Source organism: Myotis yumanensis, unplaced genomic scaffold, assembly GCF_028538775.1.
Source record: "Myotis yumanensis isolate MYYU_CA2020_CCGP unplaced genomic scaffold, mMyoYum1.0.hap1 SCAF_13, whole genome shotgun sequence".
NCBI lineage: Eukaryota > Metazoa > Chordata > Mammalia > Chiroptera > Vespertilionidae > Myotis > Myotis yumanensis.
In genome coordinates this window covers 22730577-22753215 of record NW_027223764.1, presented here as the reverse complement: position 1 = coordinate 22753215, position 22639 = coordinate 22730577, and the positions used below count along the sequence as shown (strand labels likewise).

The 22639-nt window shown below is 38.6% G+C and overlaps 2 protein-coding genes across 4 annotated transcripts in view; both read left to right on the top strand.

The window, feature by feature from the left end:
- TBC1D12 (TBC1 domain family member 12) overlaps positions 1-22639 on the top strand; it is a 90620-nt gene that overhangs the window by 40609 nt on the left and 27372 nt on the right. For 2 of the 3 annotated variants that reach the window (XM_070432668.1, XM_070432667.1), the window contains exon 3: positions 19861-19976. In XM_070432668.1, coding sequence (XP_070288769.1) covers positions 19861-19976 — 116 coding nt within the window. Of the gene's footprint in view, positions 1-187; positions 207-19860; positions 19977-22639 lie in introns of those variants that run through there. The other variant, XM_070432669.1, reaches the window with a different exon arrangement.
- On the top strand, positions 7264-8348 carry LOC139021488 (large ribosomal subunit protein eL21-like). Its single transcript, XM_070431877.1, has one exon. The coding sequence runs from the start codon at positions 7481-7483 to the stop codon at positions 7961-7963; it is 483 nt and encodes a 160-aa protein (XP_070287978.1). The 5' UTR covers positions 7264-7480; the 3' UTR covers positions 7964-8348.

Sequence of the window (22639 nt, the reverse complement as noted above, 5' to 3'; positions counted from 1 at the left end):
ATCAAGTTTAGCTCCCCATGTTAACATGAAAGAAACATAAAAATTATTTTAGGATAAGAGCAAAATCGAACTGATTCAAGTTTGGCATTTAACTTGATACTCACTTCCCAAATCACATGAATATTTCATAATGTTATTTTATGAGGATTATTACATGTGTTCTCTTGCAGGTGTGAAATTCCTGCTTGTGGCCTTTCAACCAGTTGGTGAGCCATGTTAAAAATTGCATCAATTAATTATAAATAGTATTTCAATTATATTGTAGTTCAATTGACCTAAGTTTTTGTTTTTTTCTAAATTAATAGGCCAAAATTTGAAGATAGCTACATAGTTTATCTTGTGAGCTCCAAACTGCAAGTGAAATGATTATAAATGAGTCATGTTATGTTTAATTGTAACATGATTTCATACTAGATTGAATATATACCCTATTTATGTCAAACTGACAATCTTTCAATAGAAAGTAATTTATGTTTTTGCTAGGTACTGCTTTTATATTGACATCTTTTTTTTTTTGTTAATCCTAACCCAAGGATATTTTTTGACTTTTAGAGAGCGTGGAGGGGAGAGACAGAGACAGAGAGAGACATCGATGTGAGTGAGACATATTGACTGGTTGCCTCCCAGGTGCCAACCAGGGCCGGGGATGGAGCCTACAACTGAAGTACATGTCCTTGGCTGAAATCAAACCCAGGACCCTTCAGTCCGCTGGCCAGTGCTCTATATATTGGCATTTTAAATGAGATTGTAGTACTTAGATGATGTTTCGAGTTTTTAATTGTTTATGTATTTTTCTGAGTGAAGTTTTAGTTCAATGATTGAATCACTTTCATGTAACTTTTGACTAGCAAGAAAAAAGTTTTAAGACATTACACAGATTTCTTAATCTCAGCACTTTAAATTGTGTAAAAGTAGAATATGTTACCCTCCTCAGTTAAACCTTTGCTTTGGAAGTTTTTTACTGCAGGAACAATAACAGCAAGAACTTGAAAACATGTGCTTTATGAGCAGCAGCTAAATATGTAACATTTTGAAAGCTTTATATTTTGGTTACTAACTTTATTGGTGTGTATAGTATCAGAACATTTTAGTAGAGTTCATTGGCTTTCATTATGCAGAAATATATGATCGTGGGTGTTTAATTTGACGTAGTGACTTCCTTCATGATGGTTAAGTTGTGGAGGGGCTGGACAGTGTTCAAAATTTATTTTTGAAAAGTCCTTAAAAATGTTACACCTTGCATGTTTATTTTCACTTTTATTTACCTAATGTATTGTTATCTTAAAAAGGTAGTGAATAATTATCTTTGCAGCTGCATGTGTATTCTTTATTTATAGTTCATGATAAATTATTGTCTTACCTATGTAAGAATAAGTTAATTTTATAAATGTTAATTTGTGTGATCTGAAGATCGAGAAAGGAATTTATAACACCTCTAGGCCTGAGCTTCTGGGAGAGGGAAGAAGTATGAACTTTGAGAGAGAAGTTTAAATTAGTTAAACTGAAAGAGTAAAAACAAGTTCTCAAATTGAATAGGATGGGATTGGGGGGGGAGAATTTGTTCCTTTTATACGAGACAGACTTGGAAAGGGGTTGCAGTTTGAAAACACTCTGACTACCTGTGATTTGATTCCATAAATACAGTTTGAGTATCAAAGTTATAGTAAAAGTTGTATTCATTCTATTTTTATGTCAGTCAGACTTGTATATTATGTTAGGCCTCAAATTAGACTAAGCAAAATTGTGCTGCCCAGCCGGTGTGGTTCAGTGGTGAGTGTCCACCTATGAGCCAGGAAGTCATGGTTCCATTCCTGATCAGGGCACATGCCTCGGTTTCGGGCTCAGTCCACAGTAGGGAGCGTGCAGGAGGCAGTTGATCAGTGAGTCTCTCTCATTATTGATGTTTTCTCTCTCTCTCTCTCTCTCTCTCTCTCTCTCTCTCTTTCTCTCTCCCTCCCTCCCTCTCTCCTCCTCTCCCCACCTTCCTCTCTGAAATCAATAAAAATATATTTTCTTAAAATTGTGCTAATTTTTCCAAGATAAAGTTTTCTAAAGCACTCCTATATGCTGGAGAGATATGAAATGCTTCTCAAGGAAGAAAATTTAGAATTAGTAAAGGCATCATAATCAGCATAACCTTCACCCCCCTACTCCAAGCAAGGTGGTTTCCCTGGCTCTTGGTTCAAGGAGAGGAAGAGAACCTCTTTATCTTGAGCAGACGTGGTCTTGAGGTGGTAGAAAGGTTCACATTGGCTATTTTGGTTTATATATATTAGGCTATTTTGGTTTTCATATCGTCTTTGAAAGAGACGTTCCTATTCTGTTCTTTATTTCCCCAGTTCCATATTTTATTTTATTTTTTTTATCCTCACCAGAGGACATGTTCATTGATTTGAGAGAGAGAAACATGAATGTGAGAAACATTGATTGGTTGCCTCCCGCATGTGCCCCTACCAGCGATCAAACCCACAACCCCGGCATGTGCCCTGATCATGAATCAAACCTGCAACCCTTAGGGACTACATTCCAATCCAATAAGCCACTTGACCAGAGCATATTTTACTTCTTTCAAAAGCTATTCAAAGACTCCTACTACCCTCCATTTGAACCCAGAGTTTGATCTTTTTTCATCTTGCCTCCTAGTATACCTTTTTGATAGATCTCTTTAGCTGCAGATTCCAAGGCATCAGAATGTGGTAGCAAACTCTAAGCCTTTTCTCTGGCAGAAATTGAAGGACAAAATTCTTGAACTGACCCTACATATTCTTCTCTAAGATTGTCTGGCTTTCATTGCAAGGAATATGTAATTTATTTAACATACATTTACTGTGTTTAATACATTAGTCATGGTTTGGATTCTTGGGATATAAGTAAATATGACTCCTAACCTTTGAGTTATTTCAGTATAACTGTGTGTGGAGGATAGGTGGTGGAGAGATTCATATAATTTTAATGTGGTGAGTGCTGTAGCTGAGTTTTGGACAAAGTATGAGAGTACTGATGAATGATTAATTCTGCTCAGATACACCATGTGAGTATGTTGTGAAGTATACTAGTAGTAGTTCACCAAGTAGAAAAGGTTGGGAAAACCATTCCAGAATAAGCAAACCAGGGATGCACAGACTTGATTAGTTAGCAGACCAGTATATCAGGTCAAGGGTCATTAGCCACAAGGTTTAGAGAATTGGGTTTTATCAAAAATACTATGAAATAAGGCACTGATATGTCTAATTCATATATTAGAAAAGTAATTATGGAGGTATTATACAAGCTATATTAGAAAAGGGTGGGTTTGCAAATGAGGACATTAAAATTAGTCTATGATTCTGGTTCCCAAACACAGTGGATTACCTAGAGAATGTGTTAAGGATATAGATCCTTGGCCACATACATTGGGTTCTTAATGTCAATTTTGTGTTTTTCAATTCTTGTTTCTAGTTGATTCTTTTTCAAATCCTGCTATATCACTTTTTACAGTTCCCTGCTGAATTTCAAGCTTGGCCTTTATCTCCTTAAAACATAGTAAGTATAGTTGTTTCATAGCCTGTGTCTGATAATTCCAATGTCTGGAAATTCTGTAGATCTGTTTTTTTTTTGTTTTTGTTTTTTTTTAAAATATATTTTATTGATTTTTCACAGAGAGGAAGGGAGAGAGATAGAGAGCTAGAAACATCGATGAGAGAGAAATATCGATCAGCCGCCTCCTGCACATCTCCTACTGGGGATGTGCCCGCAACCCAGGTACATGCCCTTGACCGGAATCGAACCCGGGACCTTTCAGTCCGCAGGCCGACGCTCTATCCACTGAGCCAAACCGGTGTCGGCTGTAGATCTGTTTATATTGAATATTGGTCCTGCTAGTTTTTGTTAGATGCTATTTTATCTCTGTATGTGCCTAGTTACCTTTGCTTGGGTGCTGGACATAATATTTGAAACATTATATATAGAAAACAGTTTGAAGGCTAAGGTGATGCCATCCTTCATAGATTTGAATTTGTGTCTCTTAGGTGCCTGGTTGGCACTAGTTATATAGTTTTTTTCATTCATTCAGATGAGGCAAAGATCAGATAAAGTCTGTTTGGCCATTTTTCTTATTAAGTTGTAAAAGTTTTTTTATTGTTAAACCAACTTTGTGTTCCTTGGATAAACTTCAGTTAGTCATAATATCCATTTTGTATGTTATGGTTCAATTTGCATTTGTGTGTATTTAAATTAATAAACTTTATTTTTTAGAGCAGTTCTGGATTCACAGCAAAATTGAGCAGAAAGTACAGAGAGTTTCTATATACACTCTGTCCCTACATACCCACAACCTCCTCCACACACTGTGCTACATTTGTTACAATCAGTGAACCTACATGAATACATCATTATCACCCAAAGCCCATAGTTTACATTAGAGTTCACTCTCTGTGCTGTACATTCTCTGTTCTGTGGGTTTTGATGAATGTATATAATGACGTGTGTTCACTATTATTCGTATCATACAGAATCATTTCATTGCCCTAAAAATTCTTTCTGCCCTGCCTATATATCCTTTCATATGCCCCTAAATCCCTGGCAACCAATTATCTTTTTACTTGGCTCCATAGTTTTGCCTTTTTCAGAATGTTAAATAGTTGGAATAATACAGTATATAGCCCTTTCATATTGGCTTCTTTCACTTAGCAATATGTGTTTGTTTCTTTTATGTCTTTTCATGGCTTGATAGCTCATTTCTTTTTAGTGTTGAGTAATATTTTAATGTTTGGATGTGCCACAGTTCATTTATCCATTCACATCTGAAGTACAGCTTGGTTGCTTCCAAGTTTGGCAATAATGACTAAAGCTGCTATAAACATTTGTGTGCAGGTTTTCATATGATGTAAGTTTTTATTTCATTTGGGTAAATACCAAGCAGTTTGATTGCTGGATCATATGATAAGAGGATGTTAGGTTTGAAAGCCGCAGCCAAATTGTTTTCCAAAGTGGCTAGACCATTTTGTATTCCCACTAGCAAAGCATGAGAGTTCCTATTGTTCCACATCCTCACCAGCATTTTGTGTTGTCAGTGTTTGGGATTTTTTAAAAAATATATTTTATTGATTTTTTACAGAGAGGAAGGGAGAGGGATAGAGAGTTAGAAACATCGATGAGAGAGAAACATTGATCAGCTGCCTCCTGCACACCCCCTACTGGGGATGTGCCCGCAAGCAAGGTACATGCCCTTGACCGGAATCGAACCTGGGACCCTTCAGTCCGCAGGCCGACGCTCTATCCACTGAGCCAAACCGGCTAGGGCAGTGTTTGGGATTTTGACCATTGTATTAGATATGTAGTAGTATCTCGTTTTAATTTGCAATTTCCTATTAACATATGAGGTTCAAAACATCTTTTCATGTATTTATTTGCCATCTATATATCTTCTTTACTGAGATGTCTCCAGATCTTTTGCCATTTTAAATTGGATTGTTAATTTTCCTAAAAACAATAAGAACAGAACTCAATAAACTTTTAGGAGTTCTTTGTATATCTTACAAAACAGTCCTTTATCAAATGTATCTTTTGAAGATATTTCCTCCCACTTTGTGGCTTCTTTTAATTTTCTTGACAGTGTTTTTCACAGAGCCAAAGTTTTTAAAATTAATGAAGTCCTGCTTCTCATTTATTTCATGGATTATGCCTTTTTATCTAAATTCATTATCATATCCAAGGTCAGCTAGGTTTTCTCCTATCCTCTAGTAGTTTATAGTATTTTTATTTTACATTTCGACCTATTGAGTTAATTTTATGAAATATGAAGAGTATAAGTTCTGTGTCTTGGTTCATTCTTTTTGCATGTAGATGTCCAGTATTCAGCACCATTTATTGAAAAGACTGTCTTTGATCCCTTATATTGCCTTTGCTCCTTTGTCAAAGATCAGTTGACTATATTTATGTGTCTATTTATGGGCTTTCTGTTCTATTCTATTGATTTATCTGTCTATTTTGTCAGTCCCATGCTGTCTTGATTACCGTAGCTTTGTAGTTAGTCTTGAAATTAGGTAGTATTCATCTTTCAACTTTATTCTCCTTCAGTATTGAGTTTTAGAATCCTTTTGTCAATATTCACAAAATAACTTGCTGGGATTTTGATTGGGATTGTGTTGAATCCATAGATAAGTTGGGAAGAACTGACATCTTGACAATACTGATCTATCCATGAACATGGACTATTCATTTATTTAGTTCTTCTTTGATATCTTTTGTTAGAGTTTTGCATACACTATTAGATTTATACCTATTTCTGTTTGATGCTAATGTAAATATCAATTTATTTTAAATTTCAAATTTCATTTGTTCATTGCTGGTACTATATAGGAAAGTGATTGACTTTCCTTGTATCCTTCAATGTTGGTATAATTGCTTATTCGTGTTTTTTTTGTTTGTTTTGTCTGTTTTTCTTTGGATTTTCTATACAGGCATCTGCAAACAAAGACAGTTTTATTTCTTCCTTCCCAATCAATATATCTTTATTTCCCTTTCTCTTCTTATTGTATTAGCTAGAATTTCCTATAGATGTTGACAAGAAGTGGTGGGAGAGGTCTTCCTTGTCTTGTTCTTGATCTTAGCAAGAAAGTTTTAAGTTTTTCACCATTAAATTAGCTACAGGTTTTTTGGTAGATATTCTTTATCAAGTTGAGGAAATATCCTTCTTTTCCAAATTAGATTTTTTGTTATGAGTGGGTGTTGAATTTTGTCAAAAGCTTTTCCTGTGTATATTAATATGATCATGTAGTTTTTCTTCTTTAGGGTGTTGTGATGGATTACACTAATTGATTTTGTTTTGTTTCTTAATCCTCACTGAGGATATTTTTTCCATTGATTTTTTTTTAAGACACAGTGGAACAGAGGGAGGGAGAAAGGTTAGAAAGAGAGAGAAAGACTTTGAGAGAGAGAAACATTGATGTGAAAGAGACACATCAATCTGAGAGAGACATATCAATTGGTTGCCTCCCACACACACTCCAATCGAACCTGCAGCCCAGGTACATGCCCTTGACTGGGATTTAAACCCAACACCCTTCGATAGACTGGCTGATGCTCTAACCACTGAGCAACAACAGCTGGGGCACATTAATTGATTTTTAAATGTTGAGCCAGCTTTGCATATCTGGTATAAATCCTCTTTGGTCATAGTGTATAATCCTTTTTATACATTGTTGGATTCAATTTGCTAATATTACTTTGTTGAGGTTATTTGCATCTATGCTTATGTGAGATACTGGTCTGTGGCTTTCTTTTCTTGTAATGGCTTTGTCTGTTTTTGATATTAGGGTAATGCTGGTAAATAATAATACATGAATAAACCCTGTTTTGCATGCTCGCAACTATAAACCTACTTTTGCTCTGCCCTGTTTATTCATGTTTTCATATGTTATATTCTTTCTCCCTAAAAATTTTCCTTTAAAATAGCTTATAGCCTTTTGGCTGGAACTGCCATCTTACAGTAATTCACAAAATGACTAACACAAAGGAAAAGAGGAGAGACACCCGCTATAATATGTTCCCTAGGCCTTTTAGAAAACATGGAGTTGTTCCTTTGGCCACGTACATGCAAATCTACAAGGAAGGTGATATTGTGGGCATCAAGGGAATGGGCACTGTTCAAGAAGGAATGCCCCACAAATGTTACCGTGGCAAAACTGGAAGAGTCCACAATGTCACCCAGCATGCAGTGGGCACTGTGAACAAGCAAGTTAAGGGCAAGATTCTTGCCAAGAGAATTAATGTACATATTGAGCATATTAAGCACTCTAAGAGCCGAGATAGCTTCCTGAAACGTGTGAAGGAAAATGATCGGAAAAAGAAGGAAGCCAAAGAGAAAGTTACCTGGGTTCAACTGAAGTGTCAGCCTGCTCCACCCAGAGAAACACACTTTCTGAGAACCAATGGAAAGGAGCCTGAGCTGCTGGAACCCATTCCCTATGAATTCATGGCATGATAAGTGGGAAAAAAATAAAAAAGACCTCTGTGCTGATAAAAAAAAAAAAATTAAAATAAATAGTTTATAGTGTAGGTCTGCTGACAACAAATTCAGTTTTGGGTTTTTTTTTGGTTTTTTAATATATTTTATTGATTTTTTACAGAGAAGAAGGGAGAGGGACAGAGAGTTAGAAACATCAATGAGAGAGATCGATCAGCTGCCTCCTGCACGCCCCCCACCGGGGATGTGCCCGCAACCAAGGTACATGCCCTTGACCGGAATCGAACCCGGGACCCCTCAGTTCGCAGGCCGACACTCTATCCACTGAGCCAAACCGGTTCGGCCAAATTCAGTTTTTGTCTGAAAATTTTTTTATTGTACTTTCATTTTGAAAAATATTTTCTCTTGGTATAGGATTCTTAGTCAGGAGGAGTTTTCTCACCTCATTCTTTTCTTTTCACATTTTTTTTTTAAATCTTTATTGTTCTGATTACATTTGTTCCTCTTTTTTTCCCATAACTCCCCTTCTCCCAGTTCCCGCCCCACCCTCCGCCGTCACTCCCCACCCACTGTCCTCATCCATAGGTGCACGATTTTTGTCCATTCTCTTCCCGCATCTCCCATTCCCCTTTCCTCCCCCCTCCCCCCCCCCCCCCCCCCCCCCCCCCCCCGCCAAGAATAGTCAGTCCATTCCCCTTCTATGTCCCTGATTCATTGTAATCACCAGTTCATTCTGTACATCAGATTATTTATTCACTTGATTCTTAGATTCACTTGTTGATAGATGCATGTTTGTTGTTCACAATTTGTATCTTTACCTTTTTCTTCTTCCTCTTCTTAAAGGAAACCTTTCAGCATTTCGTATAATACTGGTTTAGTGGTGATGAAGTCCTTTAGCTTTTCCTTATCTGTGAAGCTCTTTATCTGACCTTCAATTCTGAATGATAGCTTTGCTGGATAAAGTAATCTTGGTTGTAGGTTCTTGGTATTCAGTACTTTGAATATTTCTTGCCATTCCCTTCTGGCCTGCAAAGTTTCTGTTGAGAAATCAGCTGACAGTCGTATGGTTATTCCCTTGTAGGTAATTGAGTCTCTTTCTCTTGCTGCTTTTAAGATTCTCTCTTTGTCTTTTGCTCTTGGCATTTTAATGATGATGTGTCTTGGTGTGGTCCTCTTTGGATTCCTTTTGTTTGGGGTTCTCTGTGCTTCTTGGACCTGTAAGTCCATTTCTTTCACCAGGTGGGGGAAGTTTTCTGCCATTATTTCTTCAAATAGGTTTTCAATATCTTGCTGTCTCTCATCTTCTGGCACCCCTATTATTCTGATATTAGTGCGCTTGAAGCTGTCCCAGAGGCTCCTTACACTATCTTCACACTTTCGGATTCTTTTTTCATTTTGCTTTTCCAGTTGGGTGTTTTTTGTCGAATCTTTGGTTTGATTCTTGTGCTCCTCTGGTCTGCTATTGGGTATAATATTCTTTATTTCAGTCCGTGTATGCTTACTTTCTAATTTCTTTATCGTAGCATCGAGGGTCTCATTAGTTTTCGTGAGGCTCTGCTCAAGTTTATAGCAAGCCCTCAAAATTGCGATTCTTAGCTCCATATCCTCCATTTCTGTCATGTTTTTTTGTCTCCGCATCTTTTATGCTTTCTTGGTGCACCCCCTTGTGGTCTTTGTGCGCAGTCTTGTTCTAGCCAAGCCTTAATTGTTGTAGTTAACACTAGAGGGATTTGACCACCAGGCCGACTGGCTGTAGTAATCAGCTGTCTTCTTTTCACATTTTAAAGATTTTTCCATTGTCTTCTGACTTGTACAGTTTTGGATGAATCTGAACATTCTGGTCTCTCCTTTCTGATGACTTTCTAGTTGGTGGGAATGTGAATACTTCTCAGCCCTGATGGAGTTCTGGAAACTGTTTTGCTTATCACTCTCCAGTAATTGTTCTTTTCCCCAGAAGTTTTCCCCCCAGCTTTGTAGTGTTTTGCCTTGCACATGTACAGATTAGTATTCAGCTAAAGACTCAAGAGGATTCTTATGCAGATTTCTGGAGTTCTTTCTCAGTGGAGTGCTTTCTTTCTACTACTCTGGCACACAAGTTCTGGCCCCGGTTGGCCTGTCCAAACTAATAGCCAGGCTTTCTTTGAGGTCCCCCGTCCTGTACTGATGTCCAGAATTGCCTCCGTGCACAACACTGGGTGATCGGTAGGCTCACCCTGTTTGTTTCCCTTTGTCAGGGATCATAAAGGTTGTTTTCAGCAAGAAAGTTGTATGAATTACCCGGTCCACCAAGTGCGAATCTACTCTATCTTTCTGCAGAATTTTTGGCCAACATGTATAAATAACTTTTAGGAATATAGATGAAAATCAAACACTTATGTGAATTTCTAATTACATATTCAAATAATCCTATCTAATAAAGCGGCAATATGCAAATTGACCATCACTCCAACACACAAGATGGCCGCCCCAATGTGGTCAAAGATGGCCGGCAGGGGAGAGCAGTTGTGGGCGATAGATATTTCCCAGTTGGGAGGGACCAGGCCTGCAAGGGAGGGCAGTTGGGGGTGACCAGGCTGGCAGGGGAGGACAGTTAGGGGTGACCAGGCCGGCAGGGGAGGATAGTTAGGGGTGACCAGGCCGGCAGGGGAGGGCAGTTAGGGGCAATCGGCCAGCAGGGGAGCAGTTAGGCATCGATCAGGCTGGCAGGGGAGTGGTTAGGGGGTGATCAGGCTGGCAGGAAAAAGCAGTTAGGGGCTGATCAGGCAGGCAGGCAGGCAAGTGGTTGGGAGCTAGCAGTCCTGGATTGTGAAAGGGATCCCAGATTGGAGAGGGTGCAGGCTGGGCTGAGGGACACACACACACACACACACACACACACACCGTGCACAAATTTCGTGCACCGGGCCTCTAGTATAAGATAATATATTCAGAAATAGTGCCTTTTTATTCAATACTGTTTGCATACATCTTGACATCAGTATGTTTATTATCACTGTGACCAGTTTTATAGTCTTTAACCACAAGCACATCATTTTCACTTTTGTCCAAGTTGTAGTAGATACAGTGCTTTTTATTTTTATGTATTACCTTGATACGAGAAATTTTATCTCACACAAATTTTCAAATGCATTGTTTTTTCTTTTATTTGTCCTATAGGTATAAAATTATCTACAACCTAGTCTCTTGATATGTTATTTTTTATTTTTCAATTACAGTTTACTTTCAATATTGTTTTGTATTGGTTTCAGGTGTACAGCATATTAGTTAGACAGAGTGTGCCCTATGTTTTCAGTACCCACCTGGCACCATACATAGTTAGCACAATAGTATGGACTATTTTACTATGTTGTTTTTTAAGGTAATATTTAAAGGTGTTTTTTTTTTTTATGACAGTTTGCAATTGGATGGTTATATTTCTGGGAATCTTCACTTTTGTTCAGTTTATTCTCCCCTACTCCAATTAAACAACAACAAAAGAAAAAACCCGCTGATCAAAAAGTAACCTTCCGCCGAAACCAGTTTGGCTCAGTGGATAGAGCGTCGGCCTGCGGACTGAAGGGTCCCAGGTTCGATTCCGGTCAAGGGCATGTACCTGGGTTGCGGGCACATCCCCAGTAGGAGATGTGCAGGAGGCAGCTGATCGATGTTTCTCTCTCATCGATGTTTCTAGCTCTCTATCTCTCTCCCTTCCTCTCTGTGAAAAATCAATAAAATATATTTTTTAAAAAAAAGTAACCTTCCAAACTAGCACTGATTGAGATAATTTCAGCATAATGGATTTTCTCCAGATAGTGCTTTGTTGTTCAAAATTAATGGAGAAAAAGCACCCGTAATATAAGAGATGTTATTAAGCAAATGTATTTCCTCTTTTCTGAGAGATTATTTTGAGGAAAAACCTCTTTTCTCTTTATGTGTATACAGTATTTCTTTACATTGGAATTGTAAGTCACTTTTTCTACTTTACGCTCATGAAGATGACAACAGTTGCCTACCATCTTTTGATTGGCCTTAGACTTAATTGCCTACTTGATTTACATTTTCTTATAGCAGCTAGAATAAATTATCCTACAAATAATTACCAGCCTCCTCCTAGTACTGGTTTCATCTACTATTCTAGTGCAGAATGAAGAATAAATTAATTTTTTTAAAAAAACAGGCTTCATTACAACATCCTATAGAGATACAATCTATATGTTAAAACTAAATGCTTCTTGTGTTACACTTGGCAGGTAGCTAGCTCCCAATGACTCATAAAATAGGTCAGTTAAAACTGAGCTTTGCCCTGACCTGGTAGCTAAGTTGGTTGGGTATCGTCCAGTACATCAAAAGGTTTTGGGTTTGATTCCTGATCAGTGCACATGCCCAGGTTGCAGGTGCAGGTTCGATCCCCAGTTGGAGTGCATATGGGAGGCAACCGATTGACATTTCTTTCCCCCATCAATGTTTTTCTCTCCCCCTTCCTCTCTAAAATTAATAAAAATATATCCTCAGGTGAGGAGTAAAGAGAAAAAAACAAACTTTGTTAGCAGAAAGTGAGGCATATTGATAAAGTATTTTCAAACAGTGAATGTACTATAGCTAGCATTATTTACTGATTTCCTTGGATTATGGTTTTTCTTGTTGCTTTTTTTTTTTTCTGTAATCCTTACTCAAGGATATGTTTTGTTTTTTAGAGAGACAGGATGGGAATGGGAGAGAAAAAGAGAGAAACATTGATGTGAGAGAAAATCATTGATCTGTTGCCTCCTATACTTGCCCTGGGGATTGAACCCGCAACCTGGGTATGTGTCCTGACCGGGAATCAAACCCGAGACCCTTTGGTGCATGGGACAATGCTCCAACCAACTGAGCCACACCAGTTGCCAAGGCTTTTGTTGCCTTTTTATATTGTAAAGTGTGTTTTTTATAACCTATGAAATTATCAACATTTAGTTCATTATTAAACTTTTGTAAAAGAAACATATAGGGAGTTTTGTTACATATATGGATTAAAGTGAAATTGACTTCAGGAATTCTACCCATGAGATATTGTTTGGTTATATTTTTAAATGAACTCTTGTGTATTTAAACTACTTCTCAATAAGCACTGTTCTCTCTCTTTACTGCCCTCAACTCAAGAGTTAAGAATCATGTGATTTGCCTCAGCTGCAGAGATAAGCCCTGGTTGACTTTAGCTCATCTCTAAAGCTTATCATTGCTGTGGAATGGATTGCTTGTGGAATGGATATTTACTGGGAACTGCCTGAAAGAATGCTTTCTTTTTTGTGGGAGTTACTAGAAGAGCCGCTGAAGGATCTTTGAAAATTATGCTATGAAGATGTGACAACTGGCATTGCTACAGTCATTTCTCTGAGCGGCAAACTAGCCTCCAGATGAAGCCCACACATGGAGGAGGGCATAGTTGAGAGAGTGGTAGAGAAGTGGAGTCTCTGACTAATGTTATGAGCCTTTTGGTCAGAGTCTGAAATTACTAAGTGCATGGAATATTCAGTTCTGTGATGTGATAAATTTGCCTAACCCTGTTTGAGTTGGGTTTTTGTTTGTGTGTGTGTGTTTAATATATTTCTTTATTGATTTCAGAGAGGAGCGGAGAGGGAGAGAGAGATAGAAACATCAATGATGAGAGAGAGTCATTGATTGGCTGCCTCCTGCATGCCCCGCACTGGGGGCAAGCCCGCAACCCAGGCATGTGCCCTTGGCCAGAATCAAACCTGGGACCCTTCAGTCCACAGGATAACACTCTATCAACTGGGCCAAACTGGCTAGGGCAGGTTTTTGTTTTATATAATAAACACCCTTAACTAATAATTAGAATATCACCTTGTGATCAATTTTGAAAGTACTAATACCGAATATTTTACTATCTATATATATAAAAGCCTAAGCAACCCTTCGACCATTCAACCAGTCTCTATGACACGCATTGACCACCAGGGGGCAGACAGTCTACGCAGGAGCTGCCCCCTGGTGGTCAGTGTGCTCCCACAGCGGGAGCACCACTCAGCTGACCAACGGGTGCCGGGTGCCTGATGCCGGGCTCACAGCTGGCGAGCTCAGCTGCAACGGCACGAGCCTCTCCTGTAGACACTCCTCCTGCACACCCCTTCCCCATCTGATAGGGACCAGCACTGGCATCGGTACTGACTGGGCACGAGCCCACAGCCACTTCTGTCATAGGCGTGTCAGTATCGCCCTAGGACAGGCGCGCGGAGACCACAGCAGAGCAGCAGTGAGCCTACTGAGAAGCAGTGGTGGCAGGCACAGCAGGGCCAGGATGAGTGGGAGCGGTGCAGCACCTGGCCCAGGCTCAGGCTCCCACCCAGCCACCTGCCGCTTCGCTCACTACTACATCCTTCAAGGGATGTTGGACTGCGGGTTTCGGCTCGATCCTCGCAGGCCAGGCTGAGGGACACCACCAGTGCACAAATGCGTGCACCAGGCCTCTAGTTTCTAATATAATTTGCAATTTTATTTATTATTATTTTTTTAAATATAGCTTATTGGTTTTTTACATAGAGGAAGGGATAGGGATAGAGAGTCAGAAACATCGATGAGAAAGAAACATCGATCAGCTGCCTCCTGCACACTCCCCACTGGGTATGTGCCCGCAACCAAGGTATATGCCCTTGACCGGAATCGAACCCAGGACCCTTGAGTCCACAGGCCAATGCTCTATCTACTGAGCCAAACCGGTTAGGGCTGCAATTTTAATCATATTAGAATAGCATCTTTATTCAGCAAATATTTGAGTCATTCAGGATGTATAAGTCTATACTATGTTCAGCTAATGGATTGATACCATGTTTTTTAAGCTTTTTAAAATAGTAACCTCTAGAAACTTAAAGCACTTTAATGTTTAAGTGTCTGTAATGGGAAATCCTAGAATACAACTTTTTTTCTCATGTGAAAAATATTTGAGTGACAATTCTATATAAAGCTTATTTGTAAGGTAGATAAATGATATATAGATACCTCGTTTTGTATTGCCTTTTATGTGTGTACTTTTTCAGTTAATTTTTTTTAATCCTTACCTGAGGATATTTTTTCCATCAATTTTTATTATTTTTAAAATATATATTTTTAGCCGAAACCGGTTTGGCTCAGTGGATAGAGCGTCGGCCTGCGGACTGAAAGGTCCCAGGTTCGATTCCGGTCAAGGGCATGTACCTGGGTTGCGGGCACATCCCCAGTAGGAGATGTGCAGGAGGCAGCTGATCGATGTTTCTCTCTCATCGATGTTTCTAACTCTCTATCTCTCTCCTTTCCTCTCTGTAAAAAAATCAATAAAATATATTTAAAATATATATATATATATATTTTTTTTTTTTTATTGATTTCTGAGAGGAAGGGAGGAAGGGAGAGAGAGAGAGACAGAAACATCAATGATGAGAGAGAATCATTAATTGATTAGCTGAGAGAAACACATGGATTGTTGCCTCCCACATGCACCCTGACCAGGGCTGGGATTGAAGCTGCAACCCAGGTACATGCCCTTGACCGGAATCAAACCCAGGACCCTTTGGTGCTTGGGCTGGCACTCTAACCACTGAGCAAACCGGCCAGTGCTTTTTCAAGTTAATTTTTCATGAAAGACTACTTTCATTAAAACTAGGCTTTGTCCAAACTTTCAGTGACTCTCCATTTTGTTCATTGTAAATTCCAGATATTTTTGCCAATGAAAAGGCCCCATAATTTCAAACTTTATTTTTCATCCTTTTTCATATTCAGTGAGATTAATATGTTTCACGGATCTAGGCCTTTGCTTGCTCCCCCTGGTTTGTTCCTTCCAATCCTTTTTGCCTATGTAATTAATACCCATCTTTCTTGCCTCCAGTTCTAAATCAACTTTTTCAGTAAAATCTTTTGTCAATTATCTACCATAACTATATGTGATCGCACAAACTATTTTATTTCTTGTAAGGAAAGTCAGGCCGTAACCGGTTTGGCTCAGTGGATAGAGCGTCGGCCTGTGGATTGAAGGGTCCCGGGTTCGGTTCCAGTCAACGGCATGTACCTTGGTTGCGGGCACATCCCCAGTGGGGAGTGTACAGGAGACAGCTGGTCGATGTTTCTCTCTCATCAATGTTTCTAACTCTCTATCCCTTTCCCTTCCTCTCTGTAAAAAAAATCAATAAAATATATATATATTTTTTAAGTCAGCAATACTGGATAATTTAAAGTAAAACAAATACCCTTCATTCCTAGTTCAGCCCTCCAGAGGAAAACCTCTTAATACTTTTGATTTCTTGATATCATATATTTTAACATATATGATTTATTTGATTATCACTTGATTTTTCTTTTGGCAAGAATATTTCAGGAATGGTCAATGTACTTCATATTGCAACATAACAGGAAGCATATACTATCTGGTGGTCTTTTCATGTGATAGTTAAATGGATCAGTGATTGAGGTATTGTCAACTCATACCAAATATTTTACTATCTCACTGCATGATCTATCTCATTCTTCTAAAGTGTCATCAATTGCCCTGGGACTTTTGGCTCAGTGGATAGAGTGTTAGCCTGCGGAGTAAAGGGTCATGGGTTTGATTCCGGTTAAGGGCACATAACTCGGTTGCACACTAGATCCCTAGACCCAATGCAAGATGCAACCAATGGATGTGTCTCTCTCACATTGAAGTTTTTCTCTCTCTGACTCTCCCTCTCTCTTCCACTCTCTCTAAAATTCAATGTAAAAAATTCCTCAGGTGAGGATTAACAAAAAATAAAATAAAATGAAAATGAATTGTCATAGATAGCTACTTGACTATTACCATAGTAAGATGACATGTAGGTGTTAAAAGGTTAGGCTCTAGAGCTACACTGCCTGCCATTTATGTCCTTTGGCAAATGATCTTTTATGCCTCAGTTTTTTCTACTGTGAGTTAGGTGCCTCATAGGGTTGTTTCAAGGATTAAATATTTTAAGTGTTTAAAACAGTGTGTAAAGTACATGGTAAGTGTCAGGAAATACTAGCTACTGACATTGATTTAGAAATTTTATTTTGCTGTTTATGCACTGGAATTTATTTTCATGGAAAATGCTTTATTGGATGATACTGTATTCTACCAGTGAATCAAGGTCACATTGTAGGAAAGCAGTACCATTTAAATAACAAATCTCATTTATATTTTTCATATCATATGATTTTTAATAAGAAAATATTACCAGCCAAAACCGGTTTGGCTCAGTGGATAGAGCATCGGCCTGCGGACTGAGGGGTCCTGGGTTCGATTCCGGTCAAGGGCATGTACCTGGGTTGCGGGCACATCCCCAGTAGGAGGTGTGCAGGAGGCAGCTGATTGATGTTTCTCTCTCATCGATGTTTCTAACTCTCTATCTCTCTCCCTTCCTCTCTGTAAAAAATCAATAAAATATAAAAAAAAGAAAGAAAACATTACCAGAAAAGGGGATTTGTTAACATAACACTCGAGTCTATAATGAAGAAAGTAAGTGTTTCATATATAATATATCCTAGTTATTAGAAAAGAAAATTGGTGAAAGAGAAAAAGAAACGAGTGACCCCATTGATGGCTTTTGACTTTGAAAGGCTGTTCAGTTCCTTGGCTTGGGAGTTAAAAATGAGCGTACATAGTCCTATTTAATTTGAGAAAGAAGTTTCTAAAAATTCATTGCAGTTATGCAAACAAAGTAACTCTCTGATTAACAAAAATGTGGATAGAAGGGGAGATGCAGATATAAAATTATAAACCTTTATAAACAGCAGCAGGAACCATAAAGTAGTTTACAGAAACTACTGAAGTTTACAGAAAATGTGTAAGAAAAAAAATTATTTTTTAAGTAATATCTCAAATAAAATTAAGCTTTAACAGCATCAAATTTTTAAGAGGGATGGAAGCATCAGTTCAGATTTTGCTAATGTCTGATTTAGTATTGATAAATAATCTTTGAGTTGGAAAAGCAAATCTATAATAATAAAAGCTTAATATACTAGTTAGACTGGACGTCCTTCCCTATGTCCTTCCGGACGAAGCCAGGGCTGCAGCCAGGGGATAGAGGCAGCTGCTGCGGCTGCAAAGGCCTAGAATTCTCTTGCAAGAATTTTGTGCATTGGGCCTCTAGTAATAATATAAAAAGAATCATAGGAATAATAAGAAAGCACAGCCATAAATGAAACCATGGATTACTCTAAAGTATAATGAATTTTTTTCATTTAAATTAATGTCTTCTCTAGTTGCCAGTGGGCTTGCAAATTTACTCCTGAAATCAATGATTAAATCTGAGAATTTCATGAAAAATGTACATATGTATTACCTAGTGATGAGAAAGCAGTAGCTTGATTTTTAAAAAAATTTTTTAAATATTTAGTAAATTGCCGAACCGGTTTGGCTCAGTGGATAGAGCGTCGGCCTGCGGACTCAAGGGTCCCGGGTTTGATTCCGGTCAAGGGCATGTACCTTGGTTGCGGGCACATCCCCACTGGGGGGCGTGCAGGAGGCAGCTGATGGATCTCTCTCATCGATGTTTCTAACTCTCTATCCCTCTCCCTTCTTCTCTGTAAAAAAATCAATAAAATATATATTTAAAAAAATATATTTAGTAAATTGATTGGGGTAACATTGGTCAACATGAACAAATTAAATCATAAGGTCATAAACTTTTTTTAGAAAGGGAAAATGTGGGTTCTGGAAATTAAAAGCCATAATGGTTCCCTATTTACCCATGACCCCCAGTAGATGCCTGAAACCATGGATAGTACAGAACCCTGTATATATATTATGTTTTTTCTATACAGACATACCTATGATCAAGTTTAATTTATAAATTAGGTACAGTAAGAGATTAACAACAGTAACTAATGATGAAATAGAACAATTATAACAACCTACTATAATAAAAATTATGTGAGTGTAGTCTCTCTCTCTCTCTCTCTCTGTCTCAAAATATTTTATTATACTATACTTACCCTTCTTGTGAAGATATAAGATGATACAATAACCTACCTGATAAGGTGAAGTGAGGTGAATGATGTATGCATTGTGACATAGCCTTAGGCTACTATTGACTTTCTGACAATGGTCAGAAGGTGAACACTGTGAACACAAGCCCTGCCTTATGATAACCTAGAAGACTACTAAAGACTGCTATCTGATAACCCACAGGACTACTAGACTAAAAGGGATGATTCATGTCCCACCAGGATGGCTTGGGATTTCATCACACTACTCAAGACAGGATGCAATTTAAAACTTATAAATTGTTTGTTTCTGGAATTTTCCATTTAATATTTTTGGTCTGCGATTGACCTCGGGTAACTGAAACCACAGAAAATGAAACCGCAGATAATGGGGTACTATGATCGTAACAGTTTGTAACTTTTAGTGAGGTCTTTAACAGTCTTTGGACATATTATTGGATAAGATATAATGGTGACTTATTTAAATTTAGAGTAAGTAGGTAGATTTATAAAAGCAAGATTCAAAGTAGGTTGGAATTCAAAACCAGCATTTGATTAGAGGTTCAGTGTCACCCTTGAAAGAGATCTTCACAGCACTTTAATGGGGTTATTTTGTGTCAACATTTCCATCATTGATTTGTGTGAAGGTTTTGAAAGTAGGTTTATCTGCTTGTAGATTATTCAGAGTTGGACTTGGACAGCTGGTACCTTAGAAGGCAATCAAGAACATCTTCCTAAAACCTTGCCTCATTAATCTAGTGCATTTCTATCTTCCTCTCTCCTACCATACTTTGATATGTAATAGAAATTCACAATTTAGTTTGCTTTAGGGAAAAAAGTGACTTTTCTTTCTTTTGTCTGCCTAATATTTTTACCAGATTAATGTATGAATCATATGTGTCCCTTTTATAGCATAATATCCTTAATGATACAAATTTAAGATATTAAGAAAATTAGGAAAGTCTCTACATAAAATATGTTTTTATCTACTCTAGGAATATGAAGCACGAACAGGGAGGGCCTGTAAACCTCCACCTCAGTCTTCAAGACGTAAGAATTTTGAATTTGAGCCACTTTCTACCACTGCCCTCATTCTTGAGGATCGACCATCGTAAGTAGTCTAGTGCTCATCAGGCACACAGTTTATATTTTAAACTTTAATCTTGCTTACCATTTACACAAAAGATATCAAGAAATTAGAGAAATTGATTTTAAAAAATTTTTAAATCCCAGAAAGATATCCTAAAACTAATAAGAAGGACTATATTGTTGATGTTCAAGCTTAGGCATACTTTCTAGAAGTCTCTATGAGCACATGTCTGAGACATAAATTTTGGCTTTTTATATTTGTTTCCATTTTGACCATTCTCTGTCTTACCTTAATATGATAAGGCAATTGTTTTTCCTTTCTTGACATTTAATATGTACTTAAGGTATATTTGTCCTTGCCTTTTGAACAATTTTTGAAATTGGAACTTGAAATGTTAACTACTGACTCTCAACCAGTTGGTTCACTGTTACTAAAAATACATTTTTAATACCCTAAAAAACATCTTAAATTCTTCTCTTCCCATTTCTGCCACAAAGTTGCTATTCTTCAAAATATTGTCTCTGATTTCTTACCAAACAAAGCACACTTCCCTAAAGATCTCTTGGTTCTTTTTTTTTTTTTAATTAAATCTTTATTGTTCAGATTATTACAGTTGTTCCTCTTTTTCCCCCCATAGCTCCCCTCCACCCATTTCCCACCCCACCCTCCGCCCTCACACCCCCCCCCCCCACTGTCCTCATCCATAGGTGCACGATTTTTGTTCAGTCTCTTCCTGCATCCCCCACACCCCTTTCCCCCCCAAGAATAGTCAGTCCACTCCCTTTCTATGCCCCTGATTCTATTATAATCACCAGTTTATTCTGTTCATCAGATTATTTATTCACTTGATTTTTAGATTTACTTGTTGATTTTTAGACTGACTTGTTCATAGATGTGTATTTGTTGTTCATAATTTGTATCTTTACCATTTTCTTCTTCTTCCTCTTCTTAAAGGATACCTTTCAGCATTTCATATAATGCTGGTTTAGTGGTGATGAACTCCTTTAGCTTTTTCTTATCAGTGAAGCTCTTTATCTGACCTTCAATTCTGAATGATAGCTTTGCTGGATAAAGTAATCTTGGTTGTAGGTTCTTGGTATTCATCACTTTGAATATTTCTTGCCACTCCCTTCTGGCCTGCAAAGTTTCTGTTGAGAAATCAGCTGACAGTCGTATGGGTACTCCCTTGTAGGTAACTGACTTTCTTTCTCTTGCTGCTTTTAAAATTCTCTCTTTGTCTTTTGCTCTTGGCATTTTAATTATGATGTGTCTTGGTGTGGTCCTCTTTGGATTCCTTTTGTTTGGGGTTCTCTGCGCTTCCTGGACTTAAAAGTCTATTTCTTTCACCAGGTAGGGGAAGTTTTCTGTCATTATTTCTTCAAATAGGTTTTCAATATCTTGCTCTCTCTCTTCTTTCTGGCACCCCTATAATTCAGATGTTGGTATGCTTGAAGCTGTCCCAGAGGCTCCTTACACTGTCTTCATATTTTTGGATTCTTTTTTCATTTTGCTTTTCCAGTTGGGTGTTTTTTGCTTCTTCGTATTTCAAATCTTTGACTTGATTCTTGCGATCCTCTAGTCTGCTGTTGAGAGTCTGTATAATATTCTTTATTTCAGTCAGTGTATGCTTAATTTCTAGTTGGTCCTTTATCACAACCTCGAGGGTCTCATTAGATTTCTTGAGGGTCTCATTAAGTTTATCGGCGGTTTCTAGAAAATTCTTGAAAAACCTTAAAAATGTGGTTTTGAACTCTATATCCAGTAGTTTGCTTTCCTCCATTTCTGTCATTTGTGTCCTGTTTCTTTGTCTCTGCATTTTTTTATGCTTCGCTGTCGATAGAGTGGCTTTCTGTGCTAAGTGTCCTATAGGGCCCAGTGGCTCAGCCTCCCCAGTTACCTGAGGTAGACACTCTTGGTGCACCCCCTTGTGGGCTTTGTGCACAGTCTTGTTGTAGTTAAGCCTTGATTGTTGTAGGTAACACTGGGAGGGATTGACCTCCAGGCCAACTGGCTGTGAGAATCAGCTGTGTCTGCAGTGGGAGAACTTCTGTGCTGGAGACACCCCTCTGGGGCAAGACTTGCTTCAATGGGGCTTTGGTGCTCACTGAGTCTGCCCCCTGAGTGTGTCCTTTATGGGTCCGAGGAGCTGCAATCTGGATGGTCCCACTCTGACCACCATGCACACTGGCTCCTGGATCTCTAAGGGGGTGCTAATCTAGCCTCTGCCTGAGACTATCCAGCAGGAGCCAGCTGTGACGCAATGCAAGTTGCCCTGGGGCCTTGGGCCAGCTGCAGTTTGTTAGGTAATTATCAGATTGCAAAGGGCCAGGCCTTTCATATGCAAAAGCCTCGTGGCTTGGGCGGGGCGGGGTCCCAGGGGATCAACAGGGCGGAGCAAGCAGTTATGGCTGCTCTCAGCCCTGCCCTCAGAGACTCTGCTTCTCAGTGTCCTGGCAATCGCTGCAAGCACCTCCAAGAGAAAGCTGCCCTCGAGTTCTGACTGATGCCAGACAGTCCAGTTTCTCCCGTATGAGTCTGGGTCCCCAGAGACTCGCCCGGAACTGGAGCTCAGAGCTTGAGACTCCCTCCCAATTGAAAAAGACAACCGTGTCCTCAGCCGCCAGCCCTCTCCACATGGGCCTCTGTACCTCTGTATTTTACTTCCGCACCGCACCTCCTCTGAG

Coding starts and splice junctions, on each gene's coding strand:
- LOC139021488 (XM_070431877.1), top strand. CDS start 7,481: ATGACTAACACAAAGGAAAAGAGGAGAGACACCCGCTATAATATGTTC.